This window comes from Phascolarctos cinereus, unplaced genomic scaffold (assembly GCF_003287225.1).
Source record: "Phascolarctos cinereus isolate Bilbo 61053 unplaced genomic scaffold, phaCin_HiC Scaffold_1;HRSCAF=81, whole genome shotgun sequence".
NCBI lineage: Eukaryota > Metazoa > Chordata > Mammalia > Diprotodontia > Phascolarctidae > Phascolarctos > Phascolarctos cinereus.
The window spans coordinates 26,941,098-26,963,928 of NW_027555514.1; the positions used below are offsets into that span (position 1 = coordinate 26,941,098).

Consider the following 22,831-nt stretch of genomic DNA (forward strand, 5'->3'; position numbering starts at 1 on the left):
AGTGAGGGTCTTGGAGTGACATTATGTCAAAGAGAGACTGTTCCTATACTCAGACCACCCCCACCCTTGGGCATTCTATTCAAAGAATTTATCCTCACCCAAACCTGAGTAGAGTACAATGCCTTCCCCACCTGAGTGGGGTCTGAACAAGATTGTTAAGAAAGTTAATCCATTCTCGTTATCAGCAACATCCTTCAAAAGACTGAACTTTTGAAATCAGGACTTTAGAAAAAGGGGAAACTTTGGATCTCCCTAAAATTGGTTATTAATAGTCATTTCTCTTGGGTTGAAAAACAAAGAAGAGAAGTCAGGGAGAAAAGGATGAATTTTCAGTACTTGGCTTTCTCTTCTTCAATTTTTGTTGATGATAAATTCACATGGTTTCTTTTAATCATAGTGCTATAGATTTATAAATATTGAAACCGTTAGAATATATGTTGAAACATGAAAGCCCTGCCAGAAGGTGCCCAGAGAGTGTTGTTACAAGTTTTGGGCTAGAAAATGAAGTCATTAGATAATCAGATGGTGTTTTAATATTGCTAATGGCGGAAGTGATGGGCATTAGACGATAGATCTGGAAAGAAAAGAGCTAAAGGATGGCATTTGATTTAAAAAGAGAGTGATGGTCCGTGCCTAACAAGGAATGGCAATGCATTTTCCTGATGTCACCTCAGATCTAATCAGGAGAACTTTAAACCTAATGGGAAGTGGGAGGGAGAAAGCTGCTGACATAGATCCTCTGAGCTAGATACTGCAATAGGGAAAGGAGAAGAGCCTGAGACAGAATTGAAGTGATGAGCCAGAAGTGCTCATCTGTGCTGAACAGCAGGTTTACGAAGTATCAGGAGTGAGTTTGGGTGAATGAGAGAAACCAAGCCACAGGGGTGAACATGACCCCTAGGTTTCCCTGAGCTTTGGTGGGATATGTAATATAGCCTTGAAGTCCAGGCCTTATTAAAATACTAGGTATAAAAAAGAGGAGGGAGGGACATAGGGTAGCGTTGATATTCAGAAAAGCACTTGTGAAGAAATTGAGGAACAAGATGGGGGAGGGGTTTGGTAGAGCAGTGAGGAGGGTGAATGAGCACTTTTCGGGGTCCCCAAGACCCTTTAAGGGAGTCTTCAAAGTAAAAACCATTTTCATGATCATATGAGGATATTTTGATTTCTAATACTGTAAATATTGATAGCTATGACACACATAAGCCAAACCTCTTTTGGGGAGTTGTCAGTAATTTTTAAGAGTGTAAAAGGGGTCTTGAGTCCCAAAAATTTGAAAACTACAAGTACAAGAGCACTTAGAGACATAAAAATTGTGGCAGAACAAAAAGCATGTTGTCATTGGAGTAAACTGTCGACTGCCTGGATAGGAAGAGGAAATGGAAGGTGAGCTTCAGAGGAGCAATGTCAGTAATGACAGGGCCTTCAGTTACCTGACATTTTGCTAATGCAGTCTTTCTGCCCAGAGCGGAGCAGTTTATCATTTCCTGACTTAATGGTAATTTCATACTTCAAAAGTCAGAGGAGCCAAAGAAGGAAACTTATTATTTTGAACCCAGTTCAATTATTCTGCAAGTATTTATTAGGTACCAATTATGTGCAAGGCACTGGGAATAAAATGACAAAAACGAAACCGTTTTTGCCCTTAAATAGCTTGCATTTTATTGGGGTAAATAATATAGATTTATACAAAGAGAACAGGGTCTACTCTGGCCTCCTCTGCCAGGCCTCCCAGTATGTTCCATTTCATCCCTCTCCCAGGGGTCTCTGCTATCCTGAAGAGGCCTGGGAGGGTGTTTAGGCTCTCTGCTCCTGGCTTCAGCCTCCACCAATGGTATTTCTCTCAGTTTGAGGGGCCCCTGTTCATTTAACCACTCAACAGTCAATTAGATTTTTTTTTTTTACAAAGGAATATTTTATTCCAAAGCTTTAGCAAGAACAAATATACACAACTTTCTCCCAGTAGCAGGGGGTTGGGGAGGGAAGAATTCCCCATGTCTTAGTCACTGGGAAGGGGAAGGGATTTATGTTCACAGCTTAGTGCAGTTCCTTCATAGCATCATCTTACCAAGTTCCAAATTCAAATTTTCTGCTGGGCTTGGCGAGGCACCCTGTCTTCTCACAGTTTTCCTGCTGGGGCTGGCCATAACAACTTTGGGATATCATCTCATACCTGTCAGATTGGCTAAAATGATAAAAATGAAATGACAGATGTTGGAGATGTGGAAAATCAGGAAAATGTGGAAAAATTGGGGCACTGATATACTGTTGGTGAAACTGTGACCTGATCCAGCCATTTTGGAGAGCAATCTGGAATTATGCCCAAAGAGTTAAAGAACTAATTATACTGTTTGACCCAGCAATCACTATTAGGTCTGTTTCCCAAGATGATTAAAGAAAAAGGAAAAGAACTTATGTTCTAAAATATTTATAGCAGCTTTTTGTGGTGGCAAAGAACTGGAAATTGAGAGGATACCCATCGATTGGGGAATGGCTAAACAAGTTGTGGTATTTGATTGTGATGTAATACTACTGTGTTGTAAGAAATTATGAGCAGGTTGGTTTTCGAAAAATATGGAAAAGCACAAAATAGTGAAAAGTAAAATGAGCAGAACCAAGAGAACCTTGTATACAGTAATAGCTATATTGTTTGAAAAACAATGAATGACTAAGTTATTCTGAATATTATAAATACTCAAATCAACTATAAAGGACCTGTGAAGGAAGACGTTATCCACCTCCAGAGAAAGAACTGATAAATAGAAGTATGCATAACAAATACATGTATTTGTGTATGCACACACATATATACGTAGACATATTAACATACACAATTTGTGTCACATGGTGGCTGTCTCCTGTAGTGTGGGGTAGAGAGGGAGGAAGACAGTTTGTAACTTAAAGTTAAATAAAATTAAATAAAAAGAAAAAAAGATGGGCTTTTTAAAAAAAAGTAAGGGAATATTAGGTCATTAAAAGCTTGGAGTCACTTAGGAATCTGTACTTCCCCTTTGTTCTACATTTTTTGATGACTTGGATAAAAACATAGCTCCCTGACAGCTGCTTCTCTGTCACCTTTACTGATTTCTTTTTTTCTTCCTACTCCTTAAAGGCGCTCATCCTGAAGGCTCTGTCTGTCAATGGCAGTTTGTTCTCTTGACACTCCCCTCTTAGGTGATTTTCTTGAATCCTCATTGACATATTACTTCTGTGTATGTGATTCCAGATCTGTGTCTCAAGTACCAGTCTTACATTTCTTGATATCCATTTACTCTCTCTGCCTACCACTCCTTCCTATATCTCCAGCTCAATTTTATCAAAACTGAGTTTGTCATTTTTCCTCCCAAACTTAGTTCTTTTTCTCCTGGTCATATAATCTTAATATTATATTTGGCTTTCTTTGCCCTTATCCTAATAATTTAATCAGTAATCAAGTCCTGCTAATTGTACTCTAGAAACGTCTCTTGAAATTCTACTTTGATTTGCTTTTGTTTTTTTACTGAAGCCATCCCAGTTCAGGCTCACCTCACCACCTTTCTGGACTATTGTAATGATCTGTTAACTGGTCTTCTTGGTTCCAGTCTGCCACGTCTAATCTTCCCTTCCCGTTGGCATTTACTTAATTTTCCTAAGGCCTTTGTCTGATCATGCTTGTCTCTTACTTGGAAATCTGAAGTGTTTCACCCTTGCTTATCAGATAAAAGTGATGGGGGTGGTAACAGCAGGATCAGACCACGGTTAGAGAGGGCTTTAAGGTTTGCAAAGCTTTTTATGTACATAACATAACAGGTAATTATATGCTTACTGTACATTTACATACATAACAATTTATATACATAATATAACAGATGATGTGACATAATTTTACAGATGATGAAACTGAGGTAGGGAAGTCTGCATAGCTTGTAAGCCTCAGAGACAGCATTCAAAGCCTGGCCTTCCTGAGTATGACTTATCTACTAGATGAGGTTGCCTCTTACATAAATCCCCTGGCTTCTTAAAGATTCTTTTCTGTCTTGCTGTAGTCTACTTTTCTGGCCTTATTCTAACCAAAGTGGACTATTCATTGTCCTCTGTGCCTTTCACCCTGCCCCTGGTGTCTGGCGTGGCCTTTTCTTCTCCTGTACTTCCCATTACTCTCTCCTTCTGGATTGTGAATTTAAGGGCAAGCACTCTATCTGAATTATCAGTGGTTCCCCAATGGTGCAAACATAGTAAATGCTAAGTAAATCACATCTATTAAAGTGGATATTCTTCACAAAAATTCAAGGAAATGATTTGTATCAATCATGACTTTGAGCATTGGGGTACATCTGATTATAAGATCAACTTAAAGAACATTGCATTGAATTGAGGAATTCTTTGGAGCACTATGGTAAATTTACACAGAGTGAATCATTGCAAAATTAGTGTAAACAGATAACCAAAAGTGCTGTATACTATTGATTTTCACTTTATTTTCTTAATGCACTTGTCTAATCATGCCGCTCTCCTCAGACCAGGTTAATACATTTTTTCTGTGAAAGAATTTCATTTTCTGAAATAATGATTTTTTATAAAATTAAAAAACAAGGGAACCTGTAATAATGCTTGTCAGCACCAATGATTCATTACCACTTTAGCAGCGATGTCATGCTTATCGTTTTGGTGCCAGTGGGAGAAGGGAAACATTCAGTTAGCTCTTTTAACTTCCAAATAATTATATCTTTTTACTTCATATGTTAAAACCTAAAAGCATACAATGCCAAACCACCTTACTATTATTTTAATTTATCTTTCCCTCTTGTACCTTTGATATTTGAATAGAATCTTGAAGCTGGGGAAGCTAAGAGGAGGCAGAGGTGAGGAGGGGATAGCCATGGTCAAAGGCACAGAGTTGGATTGTTATAATGGAGGAACAGCAAGAAGGGCAGCATCACCGGATTGTGGAATGTATGGAGGAGAGGTAGTGTAAGAAGATTGGAACTGCAGGAAAGCACCAGATTGTGTAGGGCCAGAAATGCCAGAGAACTTTATATTTGATCTTGGGTATAATGAAGGGAACCACTGGAGTTTGAGTAAGGCAGAAATCACTTTGGTAGTGGAGTACTGGTGGTGAATTGTTGAGGGGAAAATCATTAGTTAGGGATACCAATTGGAAAGTTGTTGCAGTGGTAATCTAGGTGTGAGATAATGGTGACCTGTACTGGGGTGGTGGCTGTGGTCCTGGAGAGAAAGGGGCTATATAGGAGAATTGTTGTGAAGGTAGAAATGCCTGATTTGACAACATGTTGGTTATGTGGGGTGAGTGCGAGTGAGAAGTCGAGTATGATTTCAGGGTTGCAGAGATGAGTCATTGAAGTTGACCTTTGACAGTAACAGGGAAGTGGAGAAGAAAAGACAGCTTGGGGGATGGGAGGGGGGGAGAGATCCAGGAATGGAGACTGAAAAGGAGCATTTGGACAAGAAGAGAACCAGGGGAGAACAGTGCCACAAAAACCTACAGAGGAGAGAATTTCTAGGAGGAATGAGTCATCATCAGTGTCCAAGACTTGTAGAGAAGTCAAAAAGAATGAGGATTGAGAATTTAAGGGAGGAAAATTTTCAGTTGATTTATGAGGTCAGAAGCCAGATCATAGGTGTTATAGAAATGAGTGAGAGAAGAAGTGGAAATAACTAGACTTTCTCAAGTTTAGTTGAGATGTGGAGGAGAGATATAAGATCATGGCCAATGGTTACAAGTCAAGCAAGAGTTTTTTTTTTTTTAAGGATGGAAGAGACGTGGGCATATTTATAGTCAGGGGAGAAGGAGCCACTGAATAGGGAAGGATTGAAGAATATGGGAGGAGACAGCATCAAAGGTATACGTATGATGAAGGGTTTGCGTTGGTCAGAAGACTTCGTCAGAGATAGGAATAAAGAGAGCTGTGTAGGGGAAGACATCTGAGCCACAGGGATTGTTCCCTTTTTTGTAGTTGAATCCTCAGCATCTGGCACAGTCCCTGGAACTTAGTAGGTGTTTTCCTGGATATTCTCTTCTTTTTGGATTTTCATGCCTTGCTTCTTGGTCCTCCTACCTGCGTGATTGCTCTTTGTCACTCTCTTTTCCCGGTTCTTCACATAATACCCCTAACTGTGGGACTACTGCAAGGCTCTTTCCTGGGCCCTTTTTTTCTTCTCTCCCTGTTTTCTTGCTTGGTGAACTCTTTGATTCCTATGGGTTTACTTCTTTCTGTGTAGATAGCTTCCATATCTATATATCTGGATGGGCATCTCAAAATAAACATGTCCCAAACCAAACTCCAGATTTTTCTCTTTCTGAAGAAGGACACCAGCATCCTTCCAAGGCATCCAGGTTCACAGCCTTGACATTATCCTGGATTCCTCCTGCTTCCTCAGCAATTCAGTCAGATGCTAAGATTTGTCACATCTGCTTCCACAGCTACTCTTGTATCTGTCCCCTTCTCTCTATTCACATTATAACCATTCTAGTTCAGGCCTTTATCATCTCTAATCTGTCATTTCAAATTAGCGTCCTAATTTGTCTGACTGACTCAATCCGTCTTCCATAGAATCGTCCAAAAGCACAGGTGCTACCAATAAACTTCAGTTACTCCCCATTGCCTTGAGGTTCAAATACAAACTTTTTGTGTGTTTTACTCTTAAAGCCCTTCATAACCTGGACCAGGCTTCCTCGTCAGCCCTGTTACACATTACTCCCTTTTTTCCACCCTTTGCATCTAGCCGAACTGGCCTTCTTGCTGGCCTCATGAGTGCTGTTTCTTCTTCCATCTGTACAACTTTGTCCTGGAGGTCCCTCTCTTGGAATCCCTCCTTTCCTTCATTACTTAACTCAAATGTCACCTTCCACATGCTGATTACCTAGGCTGCTAGTGTCTGCCCAAACCACGCCGCCTTGTCCTTATTTTGTATGTCTCCTTTGTACTTCAGTACGGGCGCGCTGTCTTCACTCTTGCAGCGACTTTCACTTTTGTCCTCGTATCTTCAGGGCTTGCCAGCACGTCTGACACATAGTAGGCACTCGATCCATGAGTTTGGATGGTTCTCAAGATTTTTCTCCATGGCAGAGAAAACGGGGCAGACTGAGTGAGCCAGCTGCTCTGTCTTCTTTCTTTTTATGAAGCTTGCAAATTAATGCTTGCAGCCCTTTGCTTTCTTTTTTTAGTGAACTTGTTTTCATTAAGAATATCATTGTATTTGAACCACAGAGAAAAAAGGAGTAAATGAAGCAGGCATTTTTGCACTTTGGTTTATGTTTTGTGGCAACTGAATAGTTTGCATCTGGAACAAATTCTGTTATAGCACTGTATGTATTTACTGTTATGAAACCTTTAATGTGTTTTTGGTGCTTTTTGAAAACAGGCCATCGAGCTGTATATATTGGTGTACATGTCCCATTTAGTAAAGAAAGTCGCCGACGTCATAGACATCGTGGGCACAAGCATCATCATCGAAGGAGAAAAGACAAAGAATCCGATAAAGAAGATGGCCGTGAGTCTCCTTCTTATGGTAAGAAGGGTGGGAATACACTTGAGGAGGATTAGTTTTAGATAGATCGATAGAGGTGGAGGTAGGGGCTGGAACAGGAGAATGAAGGAATTTGTGCCTTGGTTATTGGGATATAGACTGGATGAATTTATTAGGGACAAGTGGGAGGAGGAAGGGTTTCCTGGAATAAATTTGAGTAGAAATATTAGACAGAGGCTGGTACAATTCTTAATGTTGCTTGATGTTTTTATTTGACATATTTTTTTGTTTTTTTTTTTTGGCAAGGCAGCTGGGGTTAAGTGACTTGCCCAGGGTCACACAGCTATTTTATTTGATATTGTTAAGAGACAGAATATAATTATCGTATGACAATTATATTATCTTTTTGTTGGTCTTTGTGTTCTTTCTTAAAGCCAGTAGTTGAAAAAAAAAATCAACTATTATGCACAGGTGCCCTAGATATATTTTAAGTGAACGCTGGAAACAGTCTGTGAATACCATTTTTAGATCAAAGGTTTTTAATGTATTCTGTATGTTTTTGTTGTTATGATTAAATAACCCAAGTAAAGAGATTTGTCATTCCTTAATTTTTTTCCTAAGGAAGAACATTAGGAGCAGTAAAGTTAGAAACAGAAAATATTAATAATGTTCCATCGTTTAAAAATATTTTTTTCATGAGGTTAGGCCCTTCTAATGTGTTGTAAGACAGGCTATTCAAGCAAAAATCATGAAAAAGCATTTGATTTTTTCCTTTATAGCCAAAAAAAAGATGGGAGAAAATTGGGGAAAAAAACACATTTGTAGGAAAAATGGTTTTGTATATGACGTATAACAAATTCAAAACAACTTATAGAAAAAAAGGTTATCACATTTTCACCTATTTCTTAAAAAGTTTGTATGCAGCTTCCATCCAGTTAAAATCAGTGTGCTTTTTCTCCCTTGAAATGTCATCCAGGTTTTTCCAAGAATGACCTATGAACTATGTTTGTCTTGGAATGACATGAGAAGACTCTGTAAACAATTAGATAAAACCTCCAGAATCCGTTGTAATATCTGGGGAAAAGAAATTGGATGGAGAAGCTATTCAGACTTCATTTTCCTTCACTTTGACTTGTGGTCTCTTTCTTCTCTGCCCCCTTGGAAACCTCCTCAGAAGACTACTCCAGTGTTCAGAGTTTCCTTAGCCTTGGCCACCAAAGCTCCGGAGGCCTCTTTTCCTCCCTTCTTGGCTGCTTCCTTTGTCATCAAATCCTCCTTGACTACTACCACCGTGGCCTCCAGAGTACCTGTCTGATTTTCCACCAGTCTCCCCATCTGTCCCTCAAAACACCTGTCTGATTTTCTACCAGTCTCCCCATCTGGCCTCCAAAGCACCTGTCTGCTTTACCACCAGTCTCCCCATCTGGCCTTCAAAGCACCTGTCTGATTTTCCACCAGTCTCCCCATCTGGCCTCCAAAGCACCTGTCTGATTTTCCACCAGTCTCCCCATCTGTCCCTCAAAGCACCTGTCTGATTTTCCACCAGTCTCCCCATCTGCCATGGCTTCTTTGCCAGCTTTAGCATCTTCTTCCATAGCCAAGCCCTTTAGGTGACTTTGCTTCTCTGTTCCTTGTTCCAGTAGACTATAAAATAACGTTTCAGTGTTTGTTCTGTGGTATCTTTGCACAGGTCTTTGACAAAGTTTTCTGTGAATGGCTATAATTAGTTGATCTGTGTCCCTCTAGCCTCATCCCAGTTGCTGTATCATCTGTTTCCATGTTTTAAAATCCAGAGCTGCTTTTATGTCTTGAGTGGAGGAGCGTCTGAGGCATGCAAACCCTTCAGGTCTTCTGTAGTTGTCTGGGGTACTCGGAGAGGCTTATCTTCTCAGACTGTAGGCATCCTATGCTAGGTTTTTCAGTACAAGGATCTTTGAGTCTTTGAGTTTGCTGACTTGTCACTCTTACTTTAGGAATTATTTTTTTCACCTTTAGAATTCTCTTGCCCATAACTTTCTTCCTTCTTTTGTGATTCAGAAAAAGAGCCTGACCGTGTCTGTCTCTGTCTCTGTCTCTGTCTCTCTCTCTCTCTCTCTCTCTCTCTCTCTTGTAAGACGTTCTCCACTTCATCCTGCTTTAAATTCAATTTAGGCAGTTCCTCTAGGGATCCCATCCTGGATGCAGACTAATCTACCCTCAGTGGCGTCTTCAAACCCTCACATTCCTCCTGAGTCACTGGATAAGGCAGGTTCTTCATGAAGAATGTCTGTACAACTGTATTTGACTTGTTTTCCTTTGCTCTTTCCAGTTTCATTTCAGAGTCAGGGACATCTGAGCCCTTGAGTTCCAGAGTTCTTCTCATGTATTTAGCAGATTCAAATTCCGTATAACTCAGCTTCCTAGTAGTAGCTCCATAATTGCAAGATTACTTTTGAAAAGTCTGTGATACCAGTTTTTAGTTCAGAAGCAGTGTTTTTGAAGTTCAAGTTTATCACTTCCAATTTCTTTCTCTTGGCTTTGTTGGCTTTCTGTTGGCCCGTTGTCTTTTTCTCTTTCCAAGTGTTTCTTTGACAGGCGCTACCTCTTATTCCTTCTCATTGTGGTACTTGGATAGCTTAGTTTTGCAGGAGCAGTCTTTCCTTTGGCAAGTTGTTATCAATGGCTTTCTCTTTAGAGGTATCTTCATTCTCTTCCTCCTTCTCACTCTCCTCACAATCTTATTTGCCCATATTTGCTTCCATTTTTGGACCCTTTGGGTGACTCAGGTGCCTCATCGTACTTATCTCCATTGCCATTGTTAGATTCCTTGGCCTGTTCTTGGCATTTTACCCATTTATTCCTGAGGGTGCTAATTGTTAAAGCAAAGGAGGCAGGAGTGGCCCTCTTCTTGTTTGGCGTGATGACAGCTTTGGCTGGGGAAACCTCTCTTTGCAGGGCAGACTGGCTTTCTTGCTGAGAGTCACGACTGCTTTCTTGGCAAGTGTAGTAGCAACAGTAGCTTTTTTGGCTGGTGGAACCTTCTTTGCTGGTGTAGCCGCAGCCTTCTTGCTTGTCTTCTGAAGAACCACAACCTTGTCTCTAACTGACATGGTCTTATCCTCACTGTCTTCTGTCTCCTTTGGGGGAGAAGCCATTTTCTTTGACTTACCTTGACTTTTAGTACCTTTACTTTTAACTTCTTCATAGTGGTAGTGCGTGACTACTGGGTGGAGGGTTCAGAACAAACAGCAGGGTCACAGGAACTATCTGTGGTGTGTCTCTAAGTCAGGCCCCCTTTGTGGGCAGAGATCAAGAGATAAAACTGAGCCAGCCAGCCTCTTCAGACCCTCTCATTTCTTTTACAGGTAGTAGCCTTTAAGCTGCCTTTGACTTACTAAAGAAAAAAAACCCTTAAAGGTTCTCTTTTTAAAAATAGGAATATGCCTTATGATTTTTTTTATTTAATGTTATTTTTTTCTCTCTAGGATTCTTCTGTAACATTTGCTTTAAAATGTACAGTAATTTAAAATAAATTAAAAATGGAATATATTAAAAAAGCTAAGAAATTTTGAAGTAATGTATCTTTCAACAATTTGGAGAAAATTTTTCTTTACTGTTTTCAAATTGTCTTCTGTTCAGACACACCATCCCAGCGTGTCCAGTTTATTCTTGGTACTGAAGATGATGATGAAGAGCACATTCCCCACGACCTCTTCACTGAAATGGATGAACTTTGTTATAGGGATGGTGAAGAATACGAGTGGAAGGAAACTGCTAGGTAATGCTACTTGAGTAGTCCTCTTGTCATTCTCCTGTTGGCTCCTAAGCAGGGCGCTAACTCTTATCTCTGATAATTTTTTTAACTGTAGATTCCATCTGATCTTTGTCTTTATGCCTCTGTGTTACCATACACCAATAGAACATGGCAAGGTTTATAGAATTCGTCGTTGCATTCCTGAAATTTTATAGTTGAGCAAAATGGATCTGAGAAAGTAAAGCATACTAATTACTGAGCTAATATATGTAAAGTACTTTGCAGATCTTAAAAATACTATATAAATATGAGCTACCATGATCATTTTGTGGGCTCACTTCTTTATTTTGAACATATATTGGTCTGCATGCTTGAATGTTGATGTAGACCCTATTTGTATGATAGACATTTTGCTGGCATGGAGAAATAATGGATGGATGTGAAGCCTGCTTTAGTTTATTATTTCTAAGTGGAAAAGCATAGGCTTGCTTTGGTATTTGTCATCTTTCTTTGTAAAAGACAGTGCTCAGGATCATAGTGTACATGATGCTTTTCAGGTGGCTAAAATTTGAAGAGGATGTTGAAGATGGTGGGGATCGATGGAGCAAGCCTTATGTGGCGACCTTGTCTTTGCACAGTCTGTTTGAGCTGAGGAGCTGCATCCTGAATGGAACGGTTATGCTGGATATGAGAGCAAGCACTCTGGATGAAATAGCAGGTTGTAGAGCATGTATAGTTGTTCAGGGTGAATTATGTTGGAAGCTCTTGTGTCATTTATTTGTTTGCTTATTCATTCATTCATTCATTCATTTATTTACTTAAAAAAAATCTTTTTTTTTGTTTTTAGGCAATTGGGTCACACAGCTAGTAAGTGTCAAGTGTTTGGTCTGAGGCCGAATTTGAACTCAGGTCCTCCTGAATTCAGGGCCGGTGCTCTATCCACTGCGCCACCTAGCTGCCCCAACTTGTATCATTTATATTATGTGAAAGTAAATTTTATAGCGTATGTGTGTATATTTGTAAATTCTGTTTTCATTTTATGGCAAGGAGATTTGTAGCTATTAACAAATAAAGCCAAATGAAAATTCTCGTAATTGGTTATCATAATGGATCTGATAGAAATGTAGCCTTTGCAGAGTTTTCCTTTGTGGCCAGAAGATCCATTGATATTATTCAAATTAGTGTTGAATCTTAGAGGGCCGGAAATGTGTTAGAATCTTTGGGGTAAAAATTAATTATTCACTGCTATTTATGGCAACAGATTGATAGACTTGACCACTTACTTTAAAAATACTAATTGCTTTGAATTCCCAACTGTCTTTATATCAGGTAGCTTGAAAAAAAATCAGGGTTTTATTGTCACATATGTATGCTTTGCCTGTGGCCTGGGATGTAACCAGTATGAGTTAGGCTATTGAATGGGAAATCTGGAGACTGAAGCTCCATTTCATTTTTGCTATTATCCCATCAAGAAATGTTGTGTGTACATGATTTAATTCATGAAAAATATACAGTATTTTTACTAGTTGTGTGACCCTGGGCAATTCATTTGACCTCAAACTGCCTTACTTTCCTCCTATAAAATGGGGATAATAACAGTACCTGTGTCCTAGAGGTGTGAAGATAAAATGAGATAATACTTACTATTAGGTGCTTTGCAAACCTTAAAGTGATACATAAATGGTAGCTGTTATATTACTGTTATCATCATCATCATTGTTATAGTACTCCAGGGTCACATGACCCTGTTTTAGGCAGCTTCAGTGGAATACTCATTTTCAAGTGTGCATACAAAGAAAAGAGAGTCCTTTTTTCCTCTCTAGTAGCTAATAGTCTAAACTACCGATAGTGAGAATGTAATGGCCCCAAATGTATGAAACGGCCCTTCTGACAATACATATCAAACTAATTAACGACAATAGTATAAAAAACATAAACATTATTATGTTCATTTTTTCTTTACTCTTCAGAAATGGAAGTAGCATCCTATTACGTTATTATTTAGCCAAGATAGTCATCGCTTTTTGCAGTGAGCTATAAGATTAACATCTTCATCTTATCTGGAGAAGATAATGGTTTCTATAAAAAGATACTGGATCTTTTGAAAATCACTGAGACCTTTTGAGTAATAGAATCAGAAGTTCTTGAAAGGAGGCATATACATTTTAGATATAGTTCATTTTACCCAAAGTAAATAAGTGCCTAACTATGTCTCTTCCTAGTTCCAGCAACACAACTTTGGCATAGGCTTCCAGTATCACTCCTAGATTAATTGTTCTTAGAATTTCCACCTATACATTCTCCCTTCTGCAGTCCATCCTTCCTAACATTTTGTTTTAAGCATGCTCTGGTTTTGCTTTTCTTCTGCTTAAAGGTGGTAAGTGCCTTCTACTGCCTCTTCTAGACTCCTTTTGTGTGGCACATAATGTCTACCACAAACTTTGGCCACTTTTGGTTTTCAGCTTTCTTTCCTAATAACTCCCTTACATTTATTTTTTCTGTGCCCCAGACCACCAGGTTAGTTGCATCAAGAACATGCTCTGTACTCTGTCTCTGTGCTGCTGTGAGAGCTGTTTCCTAGTCCCAGAATGCCTAGGGATCTTTGCCTGTTTTGATGCCTGCACTTATTTGACAGACCAGGCCTTATATGCCATTTCTTCAAGGAAGCTTTTACCTGATCCTTTTGATTGGTATGTTAGGTTAGAGTAGGACCTTTCCCTTCAGAGCAACAAGGCATTTCTGTAACAGTACTGAAGTTACTTTTTTATTGGTGGCTTTTTCTCCTCCTAGACTATAACCTCTTTGAGGGTAGGAACTGATTTATCTAAACTTTGCATCTTCTTCAGCTTCTAGTATGATTATTTGCACACAATATGTAATTAATAATTTTTTATTGAATAATGTATATGTATATTTGTTTGACTAACTTTAGAAAACATGAGATTAAATTCCAAGAGTTTAATATACAAAATTTAATATGGAAAAACCCCAAATCAAACATTCTGTTCCCCTTTTCGTTACTGGGTTCAAATTCTCATTTAATTTTTTGAATTTTCAAAAACACATTTAATTTACATAATAGTATGTGAAATATGTTGTATGACAGAGGTAGCTAGATGGCAAACTGAGCCTGGAATCAGGAAGCTGGCCCTATTCAAATCCAGATTCAGATACTTAGTAACTGGGTAATACTGGGCGAATCATTTAACTTCTGTCTGCATCATTTTCTGCATCTGTACATGTGGATGTTAAGAACACATCCCAGGGCTGTTGTGTTGATCAAGTGGGATTGTATTTGTAAAGTGCTTTGCAAATCTTAAAGTGTTATTTAATTATTGTTGATAATCGATGATGATGATAATAAAATTTCCCCTCAGATTAATAATATGAAAACCGCATTTGAAACTGGAGCTTTAGAAAACATTTATAAAGAAATAAAACCTCAAACCACAACCTGTTTATTATCTTTTTACTTATGTTGAATCTTGTCAACCATAGTTTATTTGCATATGACTTCAGAAAAACTTAAGTTTATTGTTTTGGGGTTGTAGACTTATTTTAATAAGATCAGGAGAAATATGTTTATCTTAATTTTCTCACTTTGCAGTCTTTTGATAGGGTGGGATTCTAAAAGTTATGTGAAACAATGAAATATTCTTGTATCTTAGGAAGACCAAAATATTAATTCCTTTGGTTAACAAACTTGGAACTATTCCAGGAAAAAAACAACCAACTATTAGTATGTGTTTTTGGACAGGGTAAATAATGGCTTTATATATAAATGGAATTTATCATGTAATTCATGGAAATGCAATTCTGACTCTAACTTAAGGGATCTTTGTGAGATGATGCTAGATTTTCATGGTGACTTTATTGGAGCTTAGGTGTGGGGCCAAGAGAGATTACTGACTCTGGAGGCAGAGGCCCTGGGTTCTAATTCCGCCTCTGGCATTTACTAGCTGTGTGACTTTGGGCAAGTCACTTAGCTTCCCTTGGCCTCATTTTCCTCATCTGTGCAATGAGAGGCTTTCCAGCTCTAGATCTATGATATTAATGCTTGAAGAGTTGTGTATTATTTTTATTAACAGTCGCTGCTCTTATTTATTTGTTCAGAAATAATTCCTGTTGCCCTTTCTTTTCATGCAATAGATATGGTGCTGGACAACATGATTGCCTCTGGCCAGTTGGATGATTCGATAAGAGAGAATGTCAGGGAGGCTCTTTTGAAGAGACATCATCATCAAAATGAGAAAAGGTTCACGAGCCGGATTCCCCTTGTGCGGTCTTTTGCAGATATAGGCAAGAAACATTCTGATCCTCACTTGCTTGAACGGAATGGTGAGATAAGTTATAGCATCCAGTTTTTACTAACATGTTTATTCTAACAGCATCCCAGCATATTAAAGAGTGAAATTTTTGTAAAGAAGAAATCATCAGTATATAATTATTTGAGGGTTCTACAACTCCCTCCCTTTTTTCTATTAAGTTATTTTGCTGTTTTTTCTTCTTAATGTGTCTCTTGTGTTGTAAAACACAGCTGATCACATTCTCAAACAGGAAGTGCAGCAACCAGCCTGTCTGGAGGCACTTAGCTTTTTGGAGTACCTAAGGAGTCTGGGCTGGGCGCTGTTCCCCTCCCTGAGGGCCGTGTGACTGTGTTTGCTGTCCCTAAGCAGTGGGGCATCTAAGCAGTGAGATTGTTGGGGTGTCACACTGGGGATCCAGCATTGTTGTCACTTTCAACTCCAGAATCAGAATTTTGAGATGGGAAGTAATTATTCTCCAGTTAAGTGAACATATAGAAATTATCTTCTGTGAGCCAGGTTATGTGTTAGACGGTGAGAAATTAAAAGACAAATAAAACAGTACCTGCCCCTAAGGAGCTTAAGGAACAACACATAAATACAACTAGATATAACATATGTACAAGATACATGTAAAGTAATTTGGTGGGGGGTAGGGTAGTGCCAGGAAGAGTTCTGCTATTTAGGAAAATAAAGAAGGGCTTCTTTAAAGAGCTGAGGATAAACCTGAGTTAAGGTTTGGAGGCCCATGATAGAATGTCATCTAGGAGCTCTGTTGAAACAAGTAGATTGGAGCCAGATTAGGAAGGGTGAGTCTTGTTTTAATTCAGAATCTTTGTTGAATCAGATTTTTCAAATGACTACAAAATACTGTTGATGTACAGTTTTTTTAAGAGGCAGAATATCAAGAGGAATTGGGACTTTAGAAATGGAGGCAACAAAACTTGCAGACCGCTTTAAAAATTTTTGTAGAAAGCACATTCCTATTTTTTGAGACTGACTTAGATCAGTTATGAGTGAATAATTAAGATTAACCTTTATATTTCTGGTATATTGTCTAAAACTTAATGTTCATCCTCAGTAGTGTGGAAGAATTGATGTTTTGAATTTAGTTTTCATTTCAGCAGTCTACTGTTGACTGAAACTTAAAAATAATTCAGATGTTTCAGTTCTACTTTGTTGGGAATTTTGATCACTACAAAGGTGAAAAGGCTGCAGTTCCCACCATCATGGCTCTGAAGTGACATAAATAGCTAATGGCAATTCTTCATTCATATTGTAGCTTTAAATTACTTATTAAAAATATTGAGATGTAGAAAAAAGTGTCAATTTAATGACTTTTGCTATTACTGATTACTGAACTATGCTAGCTGGTTGAAATTAGTTAGATTTTCAAAAACTGTTTATTTTTTTCCTTTCCTTTTAAAAGAAGTATAAGATGAGGACCCTGCCTGAAAGAGGAAGGCTAGTGATACCTGAAATCCAGGGTGGGATTTGGGTGGATGTTCTCCAAGGGTTCTTCCATTTCTTTAACTTCTGTGAATCTTCCTCCTGGTGATTGCTCAACATGGATTCTTCCCCAGTAATCACTTCCCTCTGTCTCCAAAGGTTGGAGCAGGGAAAGCCATTGGCATTGAGCACCTATGGCAGTGGTTTTAGGTCTTCTCAGTGCTGGTGAGGTTGTAGGGCTGAGAAAGCTGGTAAGCATGGTCATTTCCTTTATTCTTTTGCAGAGAGTGAAGGACAAGGTTGATAATTGGCCCTCTTTTAACCATTTGGTCTTGTAGAATGCTGAAAGAATGATAACATCTTCAGATCTTCTTCTTCTTCTTCTTTATTTTTGGTGAGGCAGGTGGGGTTAAGTGACTTGCCCAGAGTCTCACAGCTAGTGAGTGTTGTGTCTGAATCCGGATTTGAACTCAGGTCCTCCTGACTCCAGGGCCAGTAGTCTATCCACTGTGCCACCTAGCTGCCGCCAGATCTTCTTTAAGTGGCCCCAAGTAAGGTCTCTCTCCTAACTGGTTAAATGCACCTAAAATGGACAAATACAGTTAGATTTTCAAAAACTATTTTTTTCTTTCCTTTTAAATTAATTTCTAGAAAGCATTCATGCCAGTCATTTATTGCATTTAGTAATTAGTCCATCCATCAGAACCAGCTGTAAATAGGTACCTAAAACCTTTATGGGCCATTAAAACCTGTTTCAATTTATTAGCAAATATCTCTTGGAAATCTAAAAATGATAGGAAAGTAAAAATATTGCTTAGGAGTGCTGAAAACAATAATTGACGAGTTAGTTGAATATAGGAATCCTTTAAAAATTTGTGTTCATTGTTAAAAAAAGATAGGGTTTCAGATTATTCTAGGACACATTCTATTTGTTATTTATAGAACACGTACTTTAAAAAATGCTAATTTGCATGTGAGTGGTTCACTATAATTCCATTATTGATGCTTTGTAGTTCTGATTGACTTTTTTTGTTGGGGCAGCTGTGGGATTGTAGAAAGAACATTGAACTTGGAGTTGAGAGGCTTGGGTTTACATCCTGTCTGTGCCACTTGGCAATTGTCTGATCTTGAGAGGAAGGAGAGTTACTCAGTCTTCCTGACCCTCAGTGTCCTCATCTGCAAAAGGGGGCGGGGATGGAGGGAAACAAGCATTTATTAAATGCCTACTGTGTGCCACGTATTGTGTTGACACTGCCTGCCTAACAGAGTTTTTGTGAGAATCGATTGAGGGCAACATATGCAGAGTTCATTGTTAATCATAAAGTACTCTAAAAATACTTATTGTACCTATTTTAATAATTTTCATGGTCTTTTTTTAAGTGTAAAATAAATTTAAGTTTACACTTTCATAAGTGTAAATAAGTTTGTACTTATTATCTTTGTGATAAATGGAATTTAATGGAGGGTACTAGGATACTGTAAAGGAATTACCACAAGACATGGCAGAAAGAATTCTGGGGCATGGGCTTCAGAGGCTCCTCAGCTGCTCACTGCTCCTATGGCTTTAGGAAAGGTGCTTTTCTTGGCCTGGGTCTCCTCACCAAGAAAATGAATTCACTGGACTAAAGGGCCTAAAACGGGGATCATGAATGTCTCTGGGATTGTGGGTGCTCATGGGATGCAGCTCTGAAGCCCTGCGGCATGAACCATTGGATTTTTTCTACCATTTGTAACTGAAAGTATGAGATTTTCCTCTGTTTGACATCTGAGCACACATTAACCTTCGAAATATTATAAAATGGCTTCCTTTTAATCATAAGCATCTAGTTGTTTTCTTGGAGAGGAGGCAGACATGAGTTTTCAGTTAATGCTATGTAGTTTTTTTCCTTCTCTTTGTTAATAGAGCCCAGCTTCATCATCTTTATTGTTAAATGTTTTTGAATATTTTAAGGCCTCTCAATGACCTTGATACAGTTTTCTGTAGTTGAGTACTTTTAAATGATGTTCAGTAGTTTTGCTTGGAGAACATCTGCATTAGGCAGAGTATACTAATGTCATATTTTAGTTAGACACTCTTATAAGGAAGCAGTGATAGAGACTATGGGAGAAGTGCTAGATCTCCTCAGTGTAGGAACAAAGGTACAGTGAGTCTCTGACATGCTGGTAAGTTGGTGCTTGGCATTGTTGGTTTAGACCCTCTCTGCATGGTAATAAGCTCAAGACGCTATGAGTTAGATGTCCTGTCTTATTTAAATGACAATTTGATTCTGGTTTGTTGCTTTTCAAAAAGCCAGAGAATCAAGGGGTGTAATTGTCCTTTCATTTTATATTAAATGCTGACTGTTTTTTTTTCATCTTTCCTCATTAACATTCTTTTTTCTTATGGTTTCTTCAGTGAACTAACTGATCAGTAGAGTCTGTACCAGTTTTCTAATACTTACGAAGCTTGATTGCCATGCTTACTCCACACCTGCATGAAATTAAATTTTTGACTCTTGAAAGCTTGTGATTTATGTCAGAAATGATACATTTTTGTGCCTCTTTTTGCATTCCTGCTGTGAACTTCATAATTGTTCATTTTTTTTTTTTATCTCAGGGGAAGGCCTTTCAGCCTCCCGCCACTCTTTACGAACAGGTCTATCTGCTTCAAATCTTTCACTGAGAGGAGAATCACCTTTGTCCCTTCTCAGTCATCTTCTTCCTTCTTCAAGAGCTGGGACTCCGGCAGCCTCAAGGTGTACAACCCCAGTACCCACCCCTCAAAACAGTCCACCCTCCAGTCCTAAAATCAGTCGACTGGATTCCAGAAGTTCTCAGCAGAGTCAGCTTCAGGTCCCAGAACTTCTGATTTCATCTGCCAGTGATGATATCCCCACAGTAGTAATTCATCCACCTGAGGAAGAATTAGAAGCACTGCAGTGCCAGGAGCAGAAGAAGGAGGAAAATATTGACCTAAGCCCAGGCAATTATCCCCAGCTCTGTGTGGTGCTTTCTGGATCTGCCTCACTCGCATTGGAATGCTTTTTTTGGCACATAGCTTGAGCAGTATATGAGTAGTGCTTACCATTTATTTTGACTGGTGCATGTTTTTTCTTCTGCAGTAATTGTAGTGTGTTATTAAAAAACTTTTTAGTTTTTAAAATAAAAATTAGCCCACACATTTAAGGTCACCTTTTGAATGGGCAATGGAGCTTTTTTAACTAGTAGAGCACTTAAATGATTTAAAAGGACTTGTTAGAAACAATTTTTCTTAAGGTGAATATGTTATTGTGATGTAAAAAGTTTTTGAGGATTAATATTTTGCAGATTAATTCATAATCCAGTCTACTTAATGAGAACATTTTATCCATAATTTATAGTCATCATTTTGTCTTCTCTGGGAAGCCCAGATTGAGTGACTTTCCCCAGTTTTTATTCAAGGAGTCTGTGACGTTTATGATTGTGCCTGATCAACATTTATGACAGGAAAGTGTTAGAGCCTAGAATACAGACTAGGAATTCTGCATTTGAGCCTGATTGTTTTCTCTAAGACAAATTTATATTAAAATTTGAGTGACTAAAGCTTGTTTCGTTCTTGCCAAAATTATGGCTATGCATATAAATTAGAAATTTCAATGGAACATATTTCTTGGTCTTTGGCATGGGACCCAGTGTTTAGATTATGGTGAGTTAGAATTACTCTGGAAAATTATTTACATATACATTTCTTCTGTAGAATTAAAAATAGAGAAAAAATGTGTGCTTTTCTGAAAGTGTATGTTTTTCCTCATTTTTCAGTTTATCTTTTATGACATCACTAAGACTTACTAGTTATATAATCATATAAATTAAGTCCTGGGACTTCATTCCTAGAGAAACCCTCCTTTTGCTAACATAGAACAGTATCATCTAGTCTGAGACAGGGCCCTGTGGCCAGTGTATGTCAGAGACAGGAGTCCTTGAACTCTAAGCTTCTGACCTTCAAGGCTGGCTCTTTACCTACCCTGCCTTGTTGCCTCTTGGTATAAATTAACAGTTACAAATATAGAGAGAAATGTGATAACATCAAGATGATGTTTATTCTCCATTTTAATGGGTTTATCATAGCAGAATCTAGGAAACTTCCTAAGTAGCAAATTTAATTTTGATTTGTTAGAAAAGAATATAGTCATGTTAATGATAATGGTATTTAGGTAAGGAAGAATCCTTTATATAATTACTTACAGCTACTGATAATCAACAAATGATGGTCAAAGACTACCATCTCATTTTTACTTTTTTTTTTTTTAATAATGATAGTGTATTTCATTGAGGTTCACTAATGTTTTCCCTTGAATTCTTAATGCCTGACTTTTCTGGGTGCATCCCATTTGTCAGCTACGGTGAAAAGCTCTTGCTATATCATTTTCTGTGGAAATTATACCAAGAAAAGACTTCACATAGGAAGCCCAGTACACCTTATGTAGTTATATTTTGTATGTCAAGTAAAAGTAAGATGCTTTAATGGGAATACCTTCTTCCCCCCCCCCCCGGGGAAAAAATGACAGCTGTTTCTTATGCATACTGTAGAAGAGTGCCGTTTTGATATTTACCAATATTAATCTCATTAAAACTGCTTTTCTGAGAGTAGAATCCACTTTGCAGTGGTAGCCAGAAAGGCTGCTTACAAAGATGAAAGAAAATGCTTTTGGCTTTGGGAAGATCCTTGTTTAATTTCTCTTTCAGAAACGCCTTGTCTGTGAAGTTGTGTAGCTTTGGAAAGGAAATATGGGGACAACTATGGGTAGTCTGCCTTTTAAAAATAAGATGTGTGTATTGCTTTGGTCTATACAGTTCTTTGAAAACCTAATGTTAACTGTGAAATTTTAACATTATGCCTATAGAGAAGTTACCTCAAGGCTGTCTTTCACATTGACTGTAAGAGTCACATCAAAGACTTCTGGGTTATAGTTAATTCAACAAACATTTGTGAAGTTCTTATTCCACAAAACATTATGCTAAATGTTGAGAGATGCACAAACGCAGGTCATTCAACAAATAACTTATTACATATCTACGTGTGTGCTAGGTCCCTGCTCTGAAAGATTTTATAGTTTAGTGTGATCCTGAAAGAAAAAATAGGGAAAATTATTTGACTTGTTTGACTAAATTCATAGAATATTACTAGCATTCACTATCATAATATTTTTGCATGAATTGTATATCCATAAGACCATAGTTTTGGAGCTTGATGGTAACCTAGATCATGTAGTCTAATGCCCTCATAGATGAGCTAGAAACTAAGGCCCAGAGATTTCAAATGACTTGCCCAAATTCACTCCTGTAGAAAGTAGCAGAGCCAAGATTCCTACCGAAAACTGCTCTTTTCACTAAACCATATTTGAATTAAGGTTATAGTGAGAGGAAAATGTCTTAAATCTGTCTACTTCCGTGATATAGCCTTAGGAAAAGAAAAGAGCTTTTGTGCCTTGGAAAACAATTGAACAGGAAGATAAGGACAAAGAGTGGAAGGGGAGACAATATAGCATCCTGGGTTCTCTTCTCTCCCAAACAGTTCTGTGTCTTAGTGGTTGAGGTTAACATACTCATTGTTCTTGCTTTATTTTACCCATGATATCAGCGACTTGCTTCACTTTGTGGTCGAGGTCTTAAAATTAGCCCACCGTACTTGTAAACCTAATGCAGAATATTCTTAAGAGCCATTTTTTTGACAAGAGGGCTGAACAAAATAGATTCTTTATTAAAAGTAACTTACCTGATGTCCTTAATATGTATTTATTTTAGACTACAAAGTTCAAAGGAAAGAAATTCTGAGGACTAAGTGCCTCATGAGCTAAGCTGCTTCATCTCAAAAACATTGTGATAGGGCGACTGAAGGTTTTGAGAAATACTTATTGTT

General features: G+C 38.2%; 1 protein-coding gene across 4 annotated transcripts in view; it reads left to right on the forward strand.

The window, feature by feature from the left end:
• The window catches only part of SLC4A7 (solute carrier family 4 member 7), a 121,645-nt gene that overhangs the window by 48,297 nt on the left and 50,517 nt on the right, over positions 1-22,831 (forward strand). For all 4 annotated transcript variants that reach the window (XM_078151308.1, XM_020993181.2, XM_078151305.1 and 1 more), the window contains exons 3-6: positions 7,363-7,509; positions 11,086-11,224; positions 11,758-11,918; positions 15,350-15,538. In XM_078151308.1, the coding sequence (XP_078007434.1) occupies positions 7,363-7,509; positions 11,086-11,224; positions 11,758-11,918; positions 15,350-15,538 (636 nt within the window). The remainder of the gene's footprint in view (positions 1-7,362; positions 7,510-11,085; positions 11,225-11,757; positions 11,919-15,349; positions 15,539-22,831) is intronic.